The sequence below is a fragment of the Vipera berus genome (genome assembly GCF_964194415.1).
Source record: "Vipera berus genome assembly, chromosome: Z".
NCBI lineage: Eukaryota > Metazoa > Chordata > Lepidosauria > Squamata > Viperidae > Vipera > Vipera berus.
In genome coordinates, this window is record NC_138205.1 from 72,098,571 (window position 1) to 72,120,670 (window position 22,100).

The 22,100-nt window shown below is 36.3% G+C and overlaps 1 protein-coding gene across 4 annotated transcripts; it reads right to left on the minus strand.

Moving 5' to 3' along the window:
* Positions 1-3,173: 3,173 nt before the first annotated feature.
* On the minus strand, positions 3,174-21,664 carry STARD3NL (STARD3 N-terminal like). 4 transcript variants are annotated; one of them, XM_081344139.1, is made up of 9 exons: positions 21,395-21,664; positions 18,692-18,988; positions 13,292-13,369; positions 11,652-11,729; positions 10,580-10,633; positions 10,349-10,466; positions 10,042-10,140; positions 5,787-5,857; positions 3,174-3,664 (listed from the first exon to the last, which is right to left on the minus strand). In XM_081344139.1, exons 2-8 carry the CDS (start codon positions 18,914-18,916, stop codon positions 5,805-5,807), a joined length of 705 nt encoding a protein of 234 aa, XP_081200265.1. In that variant the 5' UTR covers positions 18,917-18,988; positions 21,395-21,664; the 3' UTR covers positions 3,174-3,664; positions 5,787-5,804. The 4 variants fall into 4 exon arrangements, with proteins under 4 accessions (XP_081200265.1, XP_081200264.1, XP_081200266.1 ...); XM_081344138.1 differs by having other exon boundaries at positions 21,320-21,664; XM_081344140.1 differs by lacking the exon at positions 21,395-21,664 and adding an exon at positions 20,841-20,962.
* Positions 21,665-22,100: the final 436 nt, after the last annotated feature.

The window sequence follows — 22,100 nt, forward strand, 5'->3', positions numbered from 1 at the left end:
TGCAAAAGAGCACCTGGATGTTCCACAGCACTACTGGCAAAATATACTGTGGACAGATGAAACCAAAATTGAATTGTTTGGGAAAAACACACAACACTATGTGTGGAGAAAAAAAGGCACAGCACACCAACATCAAAACCTCATCCCCACTGTAAAACATGGCGGAGGGAGCATCATGGTTTGGGGCTGCTTTGCTTCCTCAGGGCCTGGACGGATTGTTGTCATTGATGGGAAAATGAATTCCAGAGTTTATCAGGACATTTTGCAGGAAAACGTACGACCATCTGTCTGCCAACTGAAGCTCCGCAGAGGATGGGTGATGCAACAGGACAATGATCCAAAGCATACAAGTAATTCAACAAAACAATGGCTTCAACAGAACAGAATACGCCTTCTGGAGTGGCCCAGTCAGAGTCCTGACCTCAATCAGATTGAAATGCTGTGGCAAGACCTTAAGAGAGCGATTCACACCAGACATCCCAAGAATATTGCTACACTGAAACAGTTTTGTGAAGAGGAGTGGTCCAAAATTACTCCAGATCGTTGTGCAGGTCTAATCTGCAACTACATGAAACGTTTGGTTGAGGTTATTGCTACCAAAGGAGGGTCAACCAGTTATTAAGTCCAAAGGTTCACATACTTTTTCCACTCTGCACTGTGAATGTTTCCATCTTATGTTCAATTAAAACATGACAACAGCTGTTTGTGTAGTATTATTTTAAGCAGACTGTGTTTTTCTATTGTTGTGACTTACATGACGTTTAGAGTGCATTTTATGGCCAATTCATGCAAAACTCCACGTAATCCCAAAGGGTTCACATACTTTTTCTTGCAACTGTATCTACTTGAAAAGTCAATAGAGAGGAAATTATTACTAAGTACAGTGGTACCTTAGTATAAACTGCTTTGAAACTCATCGAATTTCAACCCATTTTGACATGAAAATTTTGTCCCGGTACTTATTTGTTTGGTACTCAATGCACAAACTAGTATTTGTCAGTACTGACTGTCTTGTAATTCACTACATTATTCCTTATAGGAAAAATTTCTTTGGTATTCATCATTTTTGATACTCATTGTGCCTCCCAGAATCAATTAACATTGAGTACTGAGGTATCACTGTAATTGAGAATTAGATTACAATTAACATACAAAGCTTTATTTTATGCCTGGACTGGAGATGCTTACTGAGACATGTTCCTAGTGGAGGACTAATGCAGTTTATTTGATCTTGAGGTATAAGCACCAATTTTCTTAAAAATTAATTCAAGGTATATGGCTTTTACTATCCATTTTAGCAAATTAGAAATGTAATGCTTAGGAAAATTCTCACCCAAAGATTGAAATAATATTTTAAAGCCATGCAAAACCAGTTGGTTTTAAGTGCTGAAGAACTTTTCATTCCAAGCAGAAATGACTCATCCAATATATTCAGTCAGTTGATGGATATCCTTTGTTATTTTGTCATTCCTTTGATGTTCCTTTGTCATTATTTACTTCACTGTTCTATTATTTTACTTCTGTTTAAATGCTTTTCATTTTTCTTCCTATTTATTACTGCAAGCCACAAAGAGTATCCCCACAGCAAGTAGGCGGTAAATACATTTAATAAATAAGCAAATAAATTTAGAGTCCCATCGCTAAATGAGACCAGAACAAGAAAAGCAAGGACATGCTAACTCCCAGTATAAGCTCCTATTTTGAACATTTTCTTCTGGAAGGTCTTGAAAATTCTTTGCAAAACTTTCAATTGTTGAGAAACAGGGTTGCTGGATTTAGGCAAGGTGGGACTATTATGATTCTATTTTACAAACTGCCAAGAGCACACATGGTCGTCAACTTGCAAATTTAGCAGCCATTCAGTTACAATGGCAATGAAAAAAGTGACATATGATCATTTTTCACACTTATGACAGTTACAGCATCCCCATGGTCATATCATCAAAATTCACATGCTAGGCAACTGGTTCATATTTATGAGGTTGCAGTATCCTGGGGTCATATGATCAGGTTCTGATAAGCAAAGTCAATAGGGAAGCCAGATTCACTTAACCATGTTACTAACTTAACAACTGTAATGATTCACTTAATAACTATGTCAAGAAAGATCATAAAATGGGACAAAATTTACTTAACAAATGTCTCACTTAGCAACATAAACTTTGGGCTCAATTGTGGTTGTAACTTGAGGACTACCTATATTCAAAAGTCATTGGTGTAAAAACATTGTTAGTAAATAACTTGGAAATTACATGTTGAGAACCAGTTTGATATAGTGGTTAAAGTACTGGGCTAGAATCCAAGGGTCCTTGAGTTCTAGTCCTACACTAGGCACAAGGCCAGCTAGGTGAGGTTGGGCTAGTCACTTTTTTTCAGTCTTGGGCAGTGGAAAACCACTTCTAAAAATCTTGCTGAGAAAATTGAAGGGAATTGTTCAGAGAATCAGATACAATTAAACATTTTTTAAAAAAGAAATAATATGTAATTGCACAGATAAGATGTATGCAATAAGGTAGATATGAGAAACCCTGTTTTTAAATACCATATAAAACACTGGTATAAATTATGGACATTATTTTAAAGTGTATATAGAACATGTTCAAAAATAACACATCAATTCTTACAATGTAGCAGAAGTAACCCTTATTGTTGGCTTCAGTTAAGTAGCATGTTATCAAAACTTTACATACAGGTAGTCCCAAATTATGACAGTAATGGAGCCTGCCCATAATGGTCATCATGGTAACTTATGACAGCTGTAAAATGGGTTGGCTATGTAACTGATCCAATTTTACAACCTTATTTGTGATGACTGTTAAACAAATGCTTGGAGGTTAAGCGAACAAGAGTCTGCTACGGGTTGGTTTTCAGCAAAACCATTGTAAAACATGGTCACATGACCATGAGATATTACAAACAGCTGTAAATGGACCCTGACTGCTGAGTGCCCAAAGTGCTGTCATGTGACTGAGGGGGATAGGGGGCATCCATTGGAACTTTGAATCCAGGTTGTAAGTATCTCCAGGTTGATTCATTGGGACTTCAAAAACTACCTCTACAATCAGTTACAGTTCAAAATTGAATAGATAAAAATAAAATGAAAATAAAAATATTGATTTAAAATTAAAGGGTATGAGGCCTTCTTCATAGAACTGAGAATTCATGAAGAAACCTATTGTATCACTTTTTATTAATTTTTATATATACAAATGTGTACTTCATTTTAAAAAAGATAAATTGGTAAAATTTAAAATTAATGACCCAAATTATAGCAAATCTAAATCCTTATTAGCTGACCACTATGCAGTGGTAAGACCTACTGATTTAATTCCCAAGCATATCTCAGTAGAGCAGATGTATTTCAAACATAAATTAGTACATTATGAACAAGTATTTTTTCATATTAGATACGATTCAATCACACACATAAACACACACATGCACAGAAATATTATGTCTGTGTGTGTTCTATCTGCATCTTTATGTAGTTTATGCAGATGCAAAACAGTTTTGATGAGGTATTATAAAGCAGGAAGATAAATTCCTTTGATCAATAATTAAATTAACGATGCCATTTGGAGTTTCAACAATCAGTTGAATAAGCATCACCATAATACATCCATGAGTGGGAATCTTCAAGCTACTCCATAGTCAAATTTTCACTCTGAAAAACAAAATACTTTATGTAATATTACAATTAGCCTATCCTTACATACAGGTGAAACTCGAAAAATTACAATATCGTGCAAAAGTTCATTTATTTCAGTAATGCAACTTAAAAGGGGAAACTAATATATGAGATAGACTCATTACATGCAAAGCAAGATAGTTCAAGCCGTGATTTGTCATAATTGTGATGATTATGGCTTACAGCTCATGAAAACCCCAAATCCACAATCTCAGAAAATTAGAATATTGTGAAAAGGTGCAATATTCTAGGCTCAAACTGTCCCACTCTAATCAGCTAATTAAGCCATAACACCTGCAAAGGGTTCCTGAGCCTTTAAATGGTCTCTCAGTCTGGTTCAGTAGGAATCACAATCATGGGGAAGACTGCTGACCTGACAGTTGTGCAGAAATCCATCACTGACACCCTCCATAACGAGGGAGAGCCTCAAAAGGTAATTGCAAAAGTTGGATGTTCCCAAAGTGCTGTATCAAAGCACATTAATAGAAAGTTGTGTGGAAGGGAAAGTGTGGAAGAAAAAGGTGCACAAGCAGCAGGGATGACCGCAGCCTGGAGAGGATTGTCAGGAAAAGGTCATTCAAAAGTGTTGGGGTCTTTCACAAGGAGTGGACTGAGGCTGGAGTCAGTGCATCAAGAGCCACCACACACAGACGGATCCTGGATATGGGCTTCAAATGTCGTATTCCTCTTGTCAAGCCGCTCCTGAACAACAAACGTCAGAAGCGTCTTACCTGGGCTAAAGAAAAACAGACCTGGTCTGTTGCTCAGTGGTCCAAAGTCCTCTTTTCTGATGAGAGCAACTTTTGCATCTCATTTGGAAACCAAGGACCCAAAGTCTGGAAGAAGAATGGAGAGGCACACACTGCAAGATGCTTGAAGTCCAGTGTGAAGTTTCCACAATCTGTGTTGATTTGGGGAGCCATGTCATCTGCTGGTGTTGGTTCACTGTGCTTCAATAAGTCCAGTGTCAATGCAGCCGTCTACCAGGAGATTTTGGAGCACTTCATGCTTCCTTTTGCAGACGAGCTTTATGGGGATGCTGACTTCATTTTCCAGCAAGACTTGGCACCTGCCCACACTGCCAAAAAACCTGGTTCAATGACCGTGGGATTACTGTGCTTGATTGGCCAGCAAACTCGCCTGACCTGAACCCCATAGAGAATCTATGGGGCATTGCCAAGAGAAAGATGAGAGACATGAGACCGAACAATGCAGAAGAGCTGAAGGCTGCTGTTGAAGCATCCTGGTCTTCCATAACACCTCAGCAGTGCCACAGGCTGATAGCTTCCATGCCACGCCGCATTGAGGCAGTAATTGCTGCAAAAGGGGCCCAAACCAAGTACTGAGTACATATGCATGCTTATACTTTTCAGAGGCCCGATATTGTTGTATGTACACTCCTTGTTTTATTGATTGCATGTAATATTCTAATTTTCTGAGATTGTGGATTTGGGGTTTTCATGAGCTGTACGCCATAATCATCACAATTATGACAAATCACGGCTTGAACTATCTTGCTTTGCATGTAATGAGTCTATCTCATATATTAGTTTCCCCTTTTAAGTTGCATTACTGAAATAAATGAACTTTTGCATGATATTCTAATTTTTCAAGTTTTACCTGTATAGGATTCAGTATGAAAGTAAAAAGATTTTAATTTAAATCTCCCCAATTCTCTCTGTGCTTAAGATTGTTTCTTTGTGTACAGATATGTGAACCTTAGCTAAAGTTGAAATATAGTCAATAGTATACTGTGGTGTAATATAAATACAGCTAACTAATAGATTTACCACTGTTTGTTTTGAAAAGTACTTACATAGTCAAGAGACTTAATATACAAGAAATTAATTTCAAAATACAATTTTCTTACTAAACTAGATTGTTAAGAAAACTGAGAAACAAAAGGCTGGAGTGAAAATGTTTACCCTGTACCAGTATCTCAGTACTTTCCCAGAAGCATTTCAAAGACTCCTGAAACGTTCACCAATTTACAACTGAATGCTCAAATACATTGGAAAGTCAGTTGGTATAAGAGTAAAATATCTGATGCAAAACATAATGTCTATGTCAGAGTTGCTGTCCAAACTTCTAATCTTACCTCCGATTGCTATATTTGTTATACAACTGGTTTTTCACTGTCTTGCTTTTCTTCAGATTCTTCATCAGATCCTATAAAAACAAAGACCATGCAGCCATTAAACTTTACTAAGTAGTACATATATGTTCATGTGCATAAGAATAGAGTTCGGGGTTTTTTGTTTTGGGTTTTTTTTGTTTTGTTTTGTTTTTGTGCCTTCAGGTCACTGCCTGAACAAACCCCTGAAGTTGACAAGATTTCAGACATGGCTTGTCATTGTTTGGGCTGCAAGAGAGACTAGCCCGGGTTCAACTAGCTGGATTATCCCTATCGTAGTACTAAAATTCACGGTCTCCCAGTTTGTAGCTTACATCAAGTTGGCTCTATATTAAGAGAATCTCAACTTATTTACTATTAATTAATCAGAAACATTTTATAATTGTTTCTATAATTTTCCTGCTTTTCATTAAAATTAATCTAACTTGTCAAATACATACATACGCTTTTCAATCATAACGACCTAGCATTGTAACAAAAAGATACCAAATGTGCAGAAGTGAGAGTCTAGCATTTGACACCTGGATAATTACTTCAATCTAAGAGAGAACCTATCTAAATGTATGCATACAACATGGAATAAACTTAGCAGCAAGAAAAATGTGTGCTTCAGTATCAGGTAAATATATCCTGACTCCATTTTCGGGTTTAAAATCAAAACTTTACTCATATATAATATATAATCAAATATAGCAAAAAAAATTAAAGGCATTAAGTATTTTGCACACAATTTTAATTCAAATATCAGCACACTCTCCCTGGTATCTGATAACCTGCAGTATTTTTTCCCCATTAGCAACTGCTGTCAAGTTTCCGTATGGGCTTTTCAAGTGACTCTGAGGCATTGTTTACCTTAAAAGTCCTTTATCAGCCTAATACACCGGAAAATGCTTGCTCGTAGGAAGCTGGAATCTGAAATCTCTGCCCCTTGCACAATATATTAAAACACAATTCTCCACCTTTCTAATTTTGTCATTAATCATATTCTCCAATTAATTTAAAAAATCATTTTCCCTTCCATTAGAAAACCTGCCAAGGCCTTATCTTCTTAGTTAGAGATGGCCTTGAAAGGTGCAATCCTACTCATCCCCCCTCCTAACCTTAAACTAAAGCAATACACAAGTCTTAAAGCAATACACAAGTTTAACATATGAAATAGCTACTTCTTCATCTCTTGTCAAGCAATAACATTCAATGTTAGCAGCGTTGACATCTACCCTATGGGAGGTATAGCTACTGGTGGAGATGGTTAAATGTATTTCTAACCCTAAACCACCCACACCCAACTTTCTTAGAAGGATCCATTTCCTGAAATTTGAGCCACAATATACAAATACTAAACATGGAATGCTCAACATTTGTCTTCAAGACCACTATATGGCAATAAAAGAGGAATAATTTCACTTCTTTAGTCTTACTATCTCCCCAAAATTGTTTATAATAAAACCAGCCCAAAATTCATTGTTGTTCTACTGCCTGGTATTCACCAAGTAGTACAAAACCAAGTAATAATTCTGTGCCAGTAGCACATTTAGCATATATACCCCAGCAAAAAGCAAACACCAAGATAGTTTGTTATTGTTCTATAAAGTTTAAACATTAAGTCTCAGAATAGAAATATTTCATTTGAAATAAAATACACAGACATCTTTTATTTGACTTGTTTACAAGTATCTACTCACATAGTTAATACTATCCTGTATTCTTTTATATAATCATAATATAAAATAAAATGATATTGCAGTGTTACATCCTAAATTTTTGTACCATTTTTATTTTTTAACCGTTATAAACTTAGAAGAGAAAAAATACATTATCTGTACAGAATTACTTCCCAAATTAATGAGAATAAGAAACATTTTAAATTGTATGAAGTACTAGAGTATTTGTTCAACAAAAATGTTTTGAATAGATGAGGATTAGATGTCATTGTCATTTATCCAGCCTTTAGTTAAAAATGCTATGTAAGAAGACAATCACCATCCTGATGAATAGTACATACTACAATGGTCAAATAGATTCATTTGAAATACTAATACATAGAACATGAGCACAAGGATCATTGTACTGTACATATATCACCTATTTTATATTTTGCTGTTTATTATTTCTATTGTTCACTAATAAGACAGTGTACAGATGTCTTTTTTAATTATTAGAATTAAAGTACTACTGAGGATGCAACACTAATGAAATGATCTCACCAGAAATGTTCCGCCTGTATTATTGAAGAGATTAGTGGAAGGGCAAAAGTACAAAATAACAGCATGCAAAACAGATATACTCCATCCTGACATCCAACCTAGAAACACTGAGGTGCTCTGCTTCAGTTGGTTTGGTTGTCTCAAGAAACAGAAGAGAAACCACTTCATTTCATTACAGTACTTCAAAAGTTAATACAAAGCTTCACTGAGCAATCCTCTGAAGTACATTAATCCAAATCAGATGTACTGAATTTTGAATGGGTTTAGCACATTTTACACATTTTGAACATGACAATGGAAAGCTGTACTCCTAAGAGTCAGTTTTGCTACCAATTTTTTACATTTCCAAATTAGTTAACTTTGCTTTATAGTTATAAAAAAAACCCCTTATTATTATTCTCCAGCAAACAGAATTGAAAATTGTATATGGATGATACCTGAACTATTACAGGATGAACACATATGCTCACTGAAGAACACAGAGAACTTCACTAAACCTATGTTTGAACAAAAAAGTACAAGTAGTCCTCAACTTACAAACAGTTGTAAGACAGATTTAAAGAAAATCTATTTACAACTCATCTTTGAAGTTATGGCTGCCATCACACACCCACAGTCATATGATTGCATTTCGAGCAGTTGACAACCTGTTCACACTTGCCAAGTGATCCCTATTTAAAAACTTCTCTGCTGGATTTCCCAGAAAGTCAATGGAGAAGCTGGCAGGAAGGGCTGAAAGGTCCCGCTGCCTGCCAAAGGATTTCCCCTCCCTTCCGTGCATAGGAAAAGGGATATTACTACAGCAGGCTGGAAAAAACGAAGCCTAGATCACAAACATCTGAACTTTTCTCCAGCCCCCTGCTGGAGTTCTATGCACAGAGAGAAAGTGCCTGCTCTCCTTTGATATGTAGCTCTTTCACCCCATCCACTTATTGATCTGCACTGTCACTTAACAACCACAACTGGAAGAGTTGGGAAAACAAGTTTCAAAATTTCCCTACCAAAAAGAGAGTAAAATTATAATAATGCCAATATTGGTTAATTGAAAACTCTTGGCCTGAATGTAATTCATTTTAATACCATAAACAGAGAAAAGAGAAGCTAATCAATTCAGCTCTTTATTCAATTTTTCAATCAGCCTTCACTCCAATAACCATAGTTTTCATCAGCTTTCATTCTGAATGGCCATCTATGCATTACAACTGCATCAAGAAATATAATCTATCTCTTCTATATCATAGTGTGCTATTTTACTATTTTTCAGTAAAAACAATCAGGCATGTCTTCATCAGTGTAATTTTAATAATAAAATTGATAATTAAATTAACTATTGTAAATTGTGTTGTACTGGTGTGATTGACACATATGAAGCATTAAAGAGAGTTGAGGAAAAGAAAATTAATTTCATCCATATAACAGTGATGAAATTAATGCGAAACATGTATAAATTCTGAATATTAGGATCCAAACACAATTTAGGCACAATAAACTGAGTTAAATTGGGGAAAGTCAAGCTATATGCCACAGGGTCAATTAAGTTCTGGTCATATATCAATGATGACTTGTCTAATTTGACTCTGCAATGTAATCTACCCAAGGACAGGATTGATCTTATGACTCCTCCCTGCAATAATAAATTACATTCACCTAAGCACCATGAAAACAAGGACACTACTGTATGTAGAGGGAACATATGAATGACTATATGATGATTCAAATGATTAAATAATTATGTTTCACTTATTATTCTGGATTAACTTGCTGTGCTTACACCTTCCTGTACTAACTATCACTAAGCTAGGACAACAGGCACATGCTTAAGAGTCATAATTAGACACTAATACTTTCCTGCTTACCCTACTGAAAAAGCAGTGTAATCAGCTATGGATATTTCTGGGTAGTTGCACCAGAATTGAGGAATTTTGTAAACAGGCAACTGGTGACGTATTTTATGAATATGTATTTTCAAAATTCCAAATGTACTCCCCAGTCTGCTTGATTTAAATCTTAATTACCTGCTTCAGATTCAGGAGGGGAATAAAATTGCCCATCGGAAAGGGGCCCAGGATGAATAAGGGCAGCTCGTTCAGAGGCATCCTGTACTAGCAATAGTCCTAAAGGCAAATAATCAGAGTAGTATTTCTTTATTACTGTATCTTACAAAACAAATGTAATTAGTCATACTTTTAACATGGCACCCTGATTTAATTCACTTTAATGTTACATTCAAATTACAATTTTATCTCATTAATACTAATACTGTGTACTTTAAGACTTCTGTCTGCATACTTTACAAGAGGAAAGTGGAGGAAGAAGCCTTACTGGTTTCTTCTTCTGCTTCTTGTGGTAAAACTTTGAAATCCAAGAACCATGTTTCTATCCAGGCAAGAAGAAACGATATGATAGGTAACACAAAGCCAAAAGCACCCTGAAATAACAGCTTAAAGAGGAACGAGGAGGAAGGGGGGAAAAACAAGTTATGTAAAAAAAAAACAGTAGAACAGTTATGTGATTTAAATGATATAAATAGATATGCACTATTATAATTCATACCTTTGAAATAATTACTTTTATTAATAAGAAGGCACTGGTTACAGCAGTTGTGAACTGAAAGAAATATGAATATATACACACAGATAAAGATGTTTCTCACCAAAATACACAATTATAAGCAGGCAATCAATTATTCAGGTATAGTAGTTCTCATAAAGCTTTGGCAAATAGCAATCTTAAAATTTCTAAAAATATGGACTTACATAAACAGACAAATGTTATCAAAACAATACCCCATACTTCTCTGCTTTTAGGCATGAATCAACAAGGTACCCAGAAAAATTTCCTCTCCATCTTAACAATCCTATTCGCTACAGTGAATTTTAAGTATACATTTAAAGATACCCCCCAAAAAATTACTGCTATATGAGAAATAGAAACAGAAGCATTATGTCTACCACCTTGAGCTGTACAAACTAAAGTTGGGAAATAAATCTAAGGAGGAGTGGGAAGGAATCTGAAAGAGAAAAAAATCCAATTACCTCACTCCTAAACCCCTAAGTGAAAAAAGTTCTATATCTGTTGAAATGTAAAGATCATGTAGTCAAGTGCTCTGATTATTAAAATAAAAAAGTAAACAAGAGACAAATTATTCTATATATCATTATCTACCCTAATAAGTTGAAGATTTGTAGAATATTCAAAATACAATTAGAATTAATACATAATGTAATATTGGAATATTACTGTACCCAAACTTTTTATGAATTATTTTTAATTAAAACAAAAAGCTATCTGCTTTGTTAAATGTTCATTTCCTTAAATATGTACACTTTTATAGCAACGTTTTGATAGATATAGCTTAAGATAGCATAATATTTTAAATTACACATTTATTGCTCTGCAGAAGTTTTGAATGTGACTATTCAGGTTATTTATTTGGGAAATAAACTTAAAGTATTTTATCTGTAAATAAAGGTTTTATCACACAAAATGATCATAACTACCCAACAGGAAACCTTTAGTTTTATCTACTGTAAACCTAAAGGTAATATCATTTCATATCCATTACATAACAATGTAGGAACTCTTTTCTTCTTTCCAAAATTCTTTTGATCAACCTGCAACTTACTGCTATTGCCCACCAGTGCCGTAGTCTGCACAGCGCATATGCAAGTATCAAAATCTTGAATCGAAAAACTGCCAGGAGCTTTGGAATAAAATAGGGAAAGAAAAGAGCAGAAAGGAGACACTGCAATATTTTCTTTGAAAATTAATAAAAATGAAGTAGCAATTCAGGCAACTAAGATTATATAAAAGCATCTTCTTAATCTTTTATGGTACCATTCTCCTTTTTCCAAGGTAGTTTTGCCAAGTTACTACACTAGCTGTCTCCTTACTACAACTTAAAGCAAATGTTTTGCCTGTAAAACATAATTATTTTCATGTCTTCACAATCTAACCTCTGAAAAGTTTCCTCCATGATTTTTGATACAAGCATATTCAATTTTGTATTCTAAATTATCAGTGATTGAATATGAATTAATACTGACAGCATAACTTCTTCAAATCTGGGGAAAAAGTATAATAAAAATTCTAATATTTCTAAAACTATTTATTCACATAAAGTATTTTGTATTACACTAGCCCCCAGGAGTAGCCTCAGGGCAAGATAGGCAGCAAACAAATTTAACAAATAAACTATTTTAATTATCCAGCTCATAAACATTTTGCCTATTTTTAATAACCAATGATATATTTTGGAATAGCTTTCATCATGCATTGTACTACAATTTCTCCAGTGTACGTCAACTTTTGCTTCCTCAGTTTACTTCCCTGGATTGTTACTTCATTAGTTTGTTGTCCATTATTTCCTTGAATCAAATAAATTTAGCTTTGTTGATATATCAAATACATTTAGCATTGTTAATGTTAGATCCAATGCTTCTTTTTTTTTCAGGTGCCAGGTTTCTTAGCTCTCTGCCTTCAAATCATGTACCACAGGCTCAGGTTGGTTTTTTTTTAACTAAAACTTCTGATCCATCAATCAGATCCTGGCACAAAAGAGATGCATAAAATGTTTTTATATTGTGTTGGTATATTAGAACCAAACAGAATTAAAATTTCCTTTATTTAATTCACACTTGATTATTTCAAGTCCATTTTTAATTCAGTCTTGAAGTATATTTCTTCTCAGCAACTTAATTTAAGGAAGAAGTCATTCTAACCTTATTAACTTATCATACAGTTATAGGCTAAACTGGAAGAAGGCAAAGCCAAACCACTTTTGCACTTTCCAAAAAAACCTACATAGATATTCCCATGAAGTTTCCAGAAGTCAAGATTGCCTCAAGTGATAAATTTGTTTCACTTATTAACTAGTTTTTAGAAATTCTTGTTAAAATAATATAAATCTCCTAGAACTGAAAACCCATGGGAGAATCAAGGAGATTCATATTTCATCTCTCCCACATTTGTTCACTTTTATTTTTAATTATTTCAATACTGGAAATCTAGGGGGGGAATGCTTCATAGGATGTGGAAATCTGTCAGATACCAAGTTTTGCTCACTTAAAACAAAATCTTAATGGTAAATTGCTAACAAAATACAGTATAGCGTCATCAGTATGAGTTTCTGTGTCTATAGTGTTCAAAATCAGTTTTTATATGGCTATTCTTTTAAGATTTCTTGCTATTTTTAAATTATTGTAAGTCAAGCAAAGGGATTTTTTAACAATTAATAGTTAAAATATAAAAATACAAAATACTTACAAAGATATCAAAATATGAATAATGATAGTTGTAATGCAGAACTTCTTTTTCTAGTGTTTTTTCAATGCCACCATTTACCTAAAGGAAATATTTATACTAGTCAGTAACATCTTATCTGTTCAGCCATATATTAGTAATTCTACAGTGGTAAATTAAATTTAAGAGTGGTTACATAATTCTAAAAATATAGAGCAAAGTAATTTAATACTTAATACTACACAGATTTATAGAGGTCTTGAGATTTCTTTTGAGTGAGGTTTGAAGATCTGTAGCTTCTTGTTCTGAATTTGATTTGGATGTTTTTATGGTATGCTCCTGAAGTGATTCTGACAGGATGATGTCCTTAAGAAGATTCACTATTGTCCTCTCCATCTTAAGGTTATGATTCTAACTGTGAATCAATGGAGTGCCACTTAATAAATTTTTCTAGAACAAAAGACATCATTGACTTTTTTGTGGAGGTCTTCAGAGTTTTCACTCAGGCATCTGCATCTCTGGAACTTACATAGTGCAAGCTTCATTATGATGAAGTGAGTCAAAGTTTGTAAGATTTAAGAATGTAAGTTAATTCCAATCAATCCCTAATTATTTAATGAACTATTCTCATACCTGGCCCTGGTTAATTGAATGATTGAAGTAGGAAAGTGATTACTTTTCCACGCTGGAACATTGCATGTTGAAAGACTTTATGAAAAAATGAAGTAAACACCAAATAGTATTATCTATTTCCTAATATTTTTATGTATCAAGAAAACCTCCATGAACCTCTGATAATATTTAACAGAAAATATATTTTTCTTCTTCCATATCTAGATCAAACTTTAAACTGCCAGAATGAAGCCACCCTCTTGGCTTTGCTGTTGACCAAAAAATAAATCATTATTGGTAATTTTTTTATAGTAGCTGACATACATGGAGATGGGCCGGGCTCTATATCTCTCCACATTCACATAGTGTCCTGTTATCCACTAAGAGCCTCCACTTTAGCATTTTGGTTTTATATTTAGACATTCCAACTCTCAACCTATTCAAGGTCCTCCAAGTAGTGTAAGAGAGGTAAGATCCTTCAGTCATGTCTTCTTTTAATGTTATTCCTTGTTTAATGGTCTCCTTCCTCCATCTTTTATTTCAATGTTGTTCTTGTGTACCCTCAAGAATGTTTCTTTTTGCCAAAATGCTGTTCCTAGATCTGAGTTGGTGGGCTTGGGGCATTCAGAGGATGTTGAGGATCATTCTCTTGCTTAGTTCTTTTGGCATCTGCTGCTACTTTTCTAGTTCTAGCTGACGTTGTGGTGAGAGATGAGAACTGATCATACAGGCTTTGTGGATTCTTCATCAGGGCTTTCTACTCTTTTCATTCCTTTTTAACATGTTCATAAATCTACTGAATAAGGTTAGCATGGGTATGTTCCATCACATTGTTAATGATTTCCAACTACACATCTCTATCTCTACCAAGTAATATTTCAAACTTGTCTGGACACCAGTCTAGATGAGAAAAAACAAACTAACTGTAGCAAGATGAGGTGATTAATAGGTTTTAGTGGCCCTTCCGTCTTTAAGTCTGGATTGAGTGTTATTCCTCCATGCTATACCCATGCAACACCACTACTTAGTGAGCTGCTCTAATTTCCAATAGGCTTGCAAGTGCAATTCAAAGTGCTGGGTACCATAAAGCACTTTATAGCCTAGGTTGACTTATCCCTACTTTGTCTCAGAAGATCCAACAGGAAGGGAATGTTCTGCGTTCTCTACATGAAACAACAACATTTATGAGACCCAGGAAATATGCCTTCTCTGCTGTGGTGCCTGCCTTTTATACCAGTATGCTCCCTGAGATTTGAATTATCATTCCTAAAGCCTTGAAAAACCTGACTCTTCCCCCCCCCCCGCCTCCAGGCACTGGGCCAAAGTGTGAAGCCCGTTTTGTGATGGTTTATAAAATGTATTTCTTCTGTTCATTTTATTTTTGTTGTTGGATTTTTTTAAACTTTGTTTTAACCTAATGGTAGCTGTCCTGAATTACAAACAGGAGAGTTGTTGTGAGTTGCGTGACCATACCAAGTATATAATAATCACCAAACTTTTGATTAAAAAAATCAACATATAAAATATATCAGCACAAAAGAATTAGTCCCTCTGAAAGAAAAGCACTCATGCATTTGAATTAAGAGTTGAAAATTTTTGTATATACTGCCTTCCCACTGCACAATTTAATGATTTTATACCAAATCTACTTTTAGAAATAATTTATGGTAATAGTAGCTGAATAGTAATATTTAATATTTTATTAACTAATGTATAATTTCAAATTAAAACATTACAAAATCATCCATAATCCTTTCTTCTATTTTTGTGCAAAAAGACTTTTGAGAAAGCCAGTCCTTATTTTTTTCCTATATCTTTATATCCCTAGGCAAGCTGCACCTTCAACCACTTCTACAATACTATTAATATCACAACATTCCATTAACTTAATTATTGCAAAATATGCTTAAGAAGCACCTCAAGCATTCCAAAATACCACAAATATTAAGCATTACTAAATAAGAAGTATGCTTCTTGCATTTTACTCATGCATAATAAAAACTTGCTCAAATTTGATGAACTAAAATCAAGCTGGATGAGATGCTGAATCCAGAATTTCTGTATCTACACAAACTTGTAAAAACAAACTGTAGAGTTGTAGAAACTGTGGGAAAGATAATTAGCTCCATATTATTTTTCCTTGGGGAAAATGTGCATACATTTTTAAGATAATAAATTACTCAACTGTTATGTTTTAAAATGTAAATAGATGAGGTCAAAATTTATGTTTAATATAGAAATGACACACACACAGTAAATAAGACTTAACACAAAAATTCCTTCTTTGCACATCTGACTGCCAGAATTGAACACATTACAAGCTATGAAAATAATACACTGTGAATACTTTCATAAATACCATATAAAAAGTCTTTCTCACACATTACTCTAACCCATCCTCCAAATGAATAAAATTAGTATCTTTTCACCAAAATCAGTATCTTTTTGTTGCATACAATTTCAAGAAATTAACAGAATATTTTTCACTAATTCATATTTATTTTTGCATGAATTACTCAGCCTATTTTAATTACTTCTTATGATTTTGTGAATTTATAATTAATTAATCTTTAAAAGTCAATAAAGCACGTGAAGTACTAATACCACTTTACAATGCCTTGGTAAGGCCACACCTGGAATACTGCATCCAGTTTTAGTCACCACGATGTAAAAAAGATGTTGAGACTCTAGAAAGGGTACAGAGAAGGGCAACAAAGATGATTGGGGGACTGGAGGCTAAAACATATAGGGAACGGTTGCTGGAATTGGGTATGTGTAGTTTAATGAAGAGAAGGGTGAGGGGTGACATGATAGCAGTGTTCCAATATCTCAGGGGCTGCCACAAAGCAGAGGGAGCCAAGCTATTCTCCAAAGCACCTGAAAGCAGGACAAGAAGCAACGGATGGAAACTAGTCAAGGAGAGAAGCAACCTAGAACTAAGGAGAAACTTCCTGACAGTTAGAACAACTAACCAGTGGAACAACCTGCCTCCAGAGGTGGTGAATGCTCCAACACTGGAGGTTTTTAAGAAGAGACTGGACAGCCATTTGCCTGAAATGGTATAGGGTTTCCTGCCTGAGCAGGGGGTTGGACTAGATGACCTCCAAGGTCCCTTCCAACTTACTTGTTATTATTAAGCAAGTAAACAATAATAGGAATAATAGGAAAGGAGAAATAGTTTCACTTGGACTCGTGCAATATTGATATACGAAGATGAGAGTGATCCGTGAAATTTTCGTTACTTTTTAACTCCCCATATGTTTACTGTGGGTATGGGTGTAAGCGTGCGCACGTGCAAAGCATATGTAAATACAAGCTATAAAAATTTCTCTAATCTTATCTGTATACAATAAAATTATTCCCAGAATCCATAATTAAACTTCAATTACTTTTTTTTTAGAATCACCAAATCAATTTTCACAGAACAGCTGAGGTTACAAGTAACCATCAATTCAGGTTTGGGGAGGTCTAAAATAGTTCTCCAGGTCACACAATCAGCAATGCACTATATCAGACATGTCAAACACAAGGCCCGGGGGCCGGATCCGGCCCGCGAAGTGGTTTCATGTGGCCCACGAAGCCATCCTGGAAACAGTGAGGGAACAGCCCCCACTGCCTTGGCCCTGGCCCAGAGACCCTCCTTCTGCCAGAGACCCTCAGATCTGTCCCACTCCTGCCCAGGCCCCCATAGACACCCTTGATGCGAACGATATAGAGCTGGCCACGCCCACCCAGTAGGCCATACGCACTCTAGCCACACCCACCCAGTAGGCCACGCCCACCCAGGTCATACTCACCCGGCCCCTGAGGGCAACCGCAATGCTGATGCGGCCCTCAATGAAATTTAGTTTGACACCCCTGCACTATATCAATAAAATCAAACCCACAATTAAACCTCTTTCCAAGTAGACTTTACTTTGCAGTTATATTATTCATTTTTGTTCCTTCATAGTTCCTTCTTAACAGGAACAATAAAACATTATTTTATGACATTTAATATGACAGCTCCATTTTCAGAATCAAAAGAATTTCCATCTTCAAACAGCAGCTGATTTATAAAATAACAATATAAATCACTTATTTTCCGCAATATCTTAATAGCTCTAGAGAATACTAATATTAAGATATTATTTCCCAATATCTTAATAGCTCTAGAAATACTCAACTTATGAGTACAATTGAGACCAAAATTTGTGTTGTTAAGCAACGCAGTTGTTAAGTGAATTATGCCCAATTTTATGACTCTTTTTTTCTATAGTAGATTCAGATTCAGATTCAGATTTATATCTATTGGAAGCTGTTTGGGAACGTTGCAAATAATGATCATGTAACCTAGAATGCTGCAAATTTTGTAAATGGATACCAGGTCCCAAGCACTCAAATTTTAATCACGTGATTTTGGGGATGCTGCATTGGTTGTGTGAGGAACTTTTGTAAGTCATTTTTTTCAGTGCTGATATAACATTGAATAGGCACAAAATGAATGAATGTAAAGTGAGGATCTGTATTTCTTTTTATGTGGGTATCTGATACAGACTGAGATTCAGGGATCTACAAAAAATTAAAGTGCTATCACAAGTTCTATCTTTTCTTAGTATTTTACATGATACGGACACTTCTAAAGAAAATGGTTCATTTTGTTATATAAGTAGCTTTTCCGAATAACTCAGTGCTGTATTATCTTTTTTGGAAATTACGTTTAGTCCCAGTTCAGTAGGCAAAGGATTGCAGTCTAATTTAATTAAAGAAAGTCTTCACTATTCCTGCTCTCACAAATTCTCAAAGAAAAATATACTTTTAAAAGGAACTCACGTTTAATTCTATTATCCACAGCAAGGTTATAAACAGTAAGTCAAATGTGACAAATAAACAGAAAGTCCTTCGAACATCAGAAATGCCTTTTTTCCCCCTGGTTTCATAGGACTCAATTCTTGGTATTAGCCGTGTTGGGTTGATGGAATGAACATTCCTTAAAGAAGGATGAGAACCCAGACTGCTGCCTTGGACATTTTCTTGATCGCCTGATATCCAACTCATCCTGTCTTTGGTTACAGCAGCTTTGTTTCAGCTTCAACATTACTACCAGATTAATCCATTTTGAAGATTTATCTACAAAAGAAATGCCACAATTAATCATGTTAGTCTATTCTTTACTCATAAAACTTGATCACACAATATAAACATCCCCAAGCCAATGTCTTCTAGGTGTTTACTCTTTGGCCTTTAATTTTCTCATCATGACAAAAAATGTTGAGGGCTTTTGATTGAAAATAAGCTGATGTAACTAGTAAACATGATTGCTCTCTCCACATTCTTGTTTCTCTAGTAAGTCAAATATTACTATTACATCGAAGTGGGTATAACAAATTATTATCATCCTTAGAGACCTCATTTCTCTTTTCAAACCAAAGCTTGTGGGTTGGTTTCTGAACATTTTGTTACCAGGCTAGTAACATCTTCAACAGTTAGGGGATATCAGTGTCAAGTGTTCTGTTTATAAGGGCTTTGTGTGGTCAATAGGTCTTGTGTCAAGTGAGGGTCTTGTGATCGATCAGGTGTGAGTCATCAGTGGGAGTTTTGTGATAGTCTTGTGTTGGGGAGGTTACATCAGGTGTGGGTCACTGAGAGGTGAAGTGTTGGTTGGGGGGACTTGCATGGGTTGGTTGAGGGACAGTGTTGTCTCTGGTTGGGTGTGCGATTGATTTGGATCCTGAGGGGTTCATAGGCTGGTTGTAGGTCAATGTGTCTGTTGATGGAATTGCTTGTGGAGTTCCAGGCTTCGATGAACTCACAAGTGTGGCAGATGGTAATGTGGCCGTTGATGTTTGTGTTGCTCCAATCAAACTGGTGCTATTTGATATCAATGTGGGTAGATACTAAGGATTTGGGATTGTGGTGTTTGACTGCCAGCCAGTGTTCTTGGATCCTGATTTTTAATTGATGCGATGTTTGTCCTATGTAGAATTGTTACAGTTGATGTTGTAGATTACATTCATCCTTCTATAGCTTGTCTTCTGGATAATTCCTGGCAGAGTGTGGCTGTGGGTTTGTGAGCTATTGCTGTTCCTAGAGGTTGGAGAATTCTGCTATTGGGACACACCCACACCTACTGACCACACAAAGCCCTTATAAACAGAACACTGACATCACCTAAACTTTGCTGAAGATGTTACCTAGCTGGTAACAAAACGTTAGGAAACCAACCCACAAGTTCAAAGAACGAACACTCTCATCCTACACCCAAGCCGCAAATATTTGCCACTATTGCAAAGTTAATATACTTTGATTTCCAATATTAATAATTTATTTTTGCTATATTTTGGACACTGAGATGGATGGTATATAAATTTAATAACCAAATAATATTCAAGCTGTTTTCCAAAGGTCAGTAGGCTTCTTGGTAATGAATGATGTAATCAAAGAACTACCAAGAGGAAAATAACATCTCCGTTAACATTGACAGGGCAAACTATAGAGCAAAGGGAATTCCCTTCCAACATTGAAGACGACCGCCTTGAAATGGTAAATGTTATCCTGAGACGACCGCCTTGAAATGATAAATGTTATCTTAATGCATAAATATTTATTTTTTTCAAGAACAGCTTCCTTACAACTTTATACTGACATCTTTAGGTTATGTCCCTACTGATAGTTTTGTGGGTTTCTAAAAAGGTTAGATTTAGGTAAGTTCTTAATCTTTCACAGCATTAGCTGTTTAGATGGCCAGTTATAAAGGGAAAACTTTAGTCTAGCAAATAAAACATAGGGATAGGATTGAATTTAATGTATTCTAGCTCCAGTTTTCAGTTAAATGTGTGCATATAATATATACAGAGTGTATCTTGCTGATATTCTAAGATATCGTCAGAACTGATAAAATTTACAGAAATCTATTCAACGGTTGGCTTGGGGAAAAAACATTAGAGACGTCCCATCTCCACCACAGCAGTTTTTCACCCACTTTTAGCCCAGCAGCACTACCGGATGCAATCCGAGACGAGCATCTTACACTTCCTCCTCCCCATTCCTCCAACAAAGCCCGATCCTTCCTCTCTGGATAGAGGCCATCCCCTGCGGCACTGGGAAAAAGTAGGAAACATCTGCACCGGTAGCAAACTAGGCCCGCCGGATGCCATCCTCCTTTTGCCCGGCGGCGGGTTTCTACGGGGAGAGGGCGGTGAGGCAGAGGAGGCGAGATGCAGCGGCGAGTTCCGCAACGCCTCCAGCACTCTTCAGAGTTCCCGTCGGGCCGCCCACGGAGAGAGGGCAGAGGAAAGGCTGTCCCGATTGCCCCGTCCCCGTTATTGGAAGAGAGGAAAGGCCAACAGGAATGGAGTGCGGTGGAAGCCGATTCCGCGACCAGCCGAGCGCCTTCACAAGGCCCCAGGAGAGAAGGTGGCCGAGCGACGGCTCTCTTAACCCTAGGGGTGAAGCTCTTACCGGGAGGCACCAATCCGCTTTTCCCGAGGTCGGGCCAAGCTTCCCGAGGTGACCCCGCCTCAAGCGGTTCCTTACCGTGGCCCCCAGCAGTAAGATCACGCCCGTTTGGCGACGATAATACACCGCCTGGAGGCCTCGAGGGAGGAGCTAGCCGGGTAGCGGAACGACTAATAGTCACTACGGCGGCGCGATCACCGGGCGGGGCCATCCGAAAGGAAAGGCGGCGGCCACGGAGGGCGGGTCCCTGGTCGAGTCCTGGGGACGGAGGTCCCTCGCTTTTTCTTGGCTCTTCTTCATCATCGGAGCCATTCACCTCTAGAAGGTGTGTCGCTGAAAGGCTAGTTTTCTGCCTACCTGAAGAATAAACTAATTGTGCGATTTTTCAGTTATAGTGAAAATTTCATCTTATGTCCATTTACACTTTGGTAAGGGGCTATAGTACAATTCAAACGATATTATAAAAGAATAAAATATATTTTAAAAAAATCAAGGAGTGAGTCTGCTTTATTAAAGGTGGTTTTTCTGCCTTCCCCTATGCTTTGTACTGTATATTCGCAGTCCGGGCCCTGGGAAACTCGGCGGTCCGGAAAGTATTAGTTGGGGCTAACTGCCAAGCAACTTGCTCACAAGGTACATTGGAAGATTTTTTATGGCATTTTTCTTTTCCTTCAATTTTCCTAGACAATTCTACAAACTTCCATCTGAAAAATGGGGGGTGAGGGGTGGGGGAATGAGGTGACCCAGGTGAGAATGCTGAATTAGATGAATACCGGTATGTTTT

Excerpts from the sequence above, each read along its gene's own strand:
- STARD3NL (XM_081344139.1), bottom strand. The coding sequence starts at position 18,916 with ATGAGTTGGATATCAGGCGATCAAGAAAATGTCCAAGGCAGCAGTCTG. Across the intron at positions 11,730-13,291 it reads ATTCATATTTTGATATCTTT|CTCCTGGCAGTTTTTCGATT; the intron begins GTAAGTATTTTG and ends TTTATTCCAAAG. Across the intron at positions 10,634-11,651 it reads GGCACTGGTGGGCAATAGCA|TTCACAACTGCTGTAACCAG; the intron begins GTAAGTTGCAGG and ends TATTTCTTTCAG.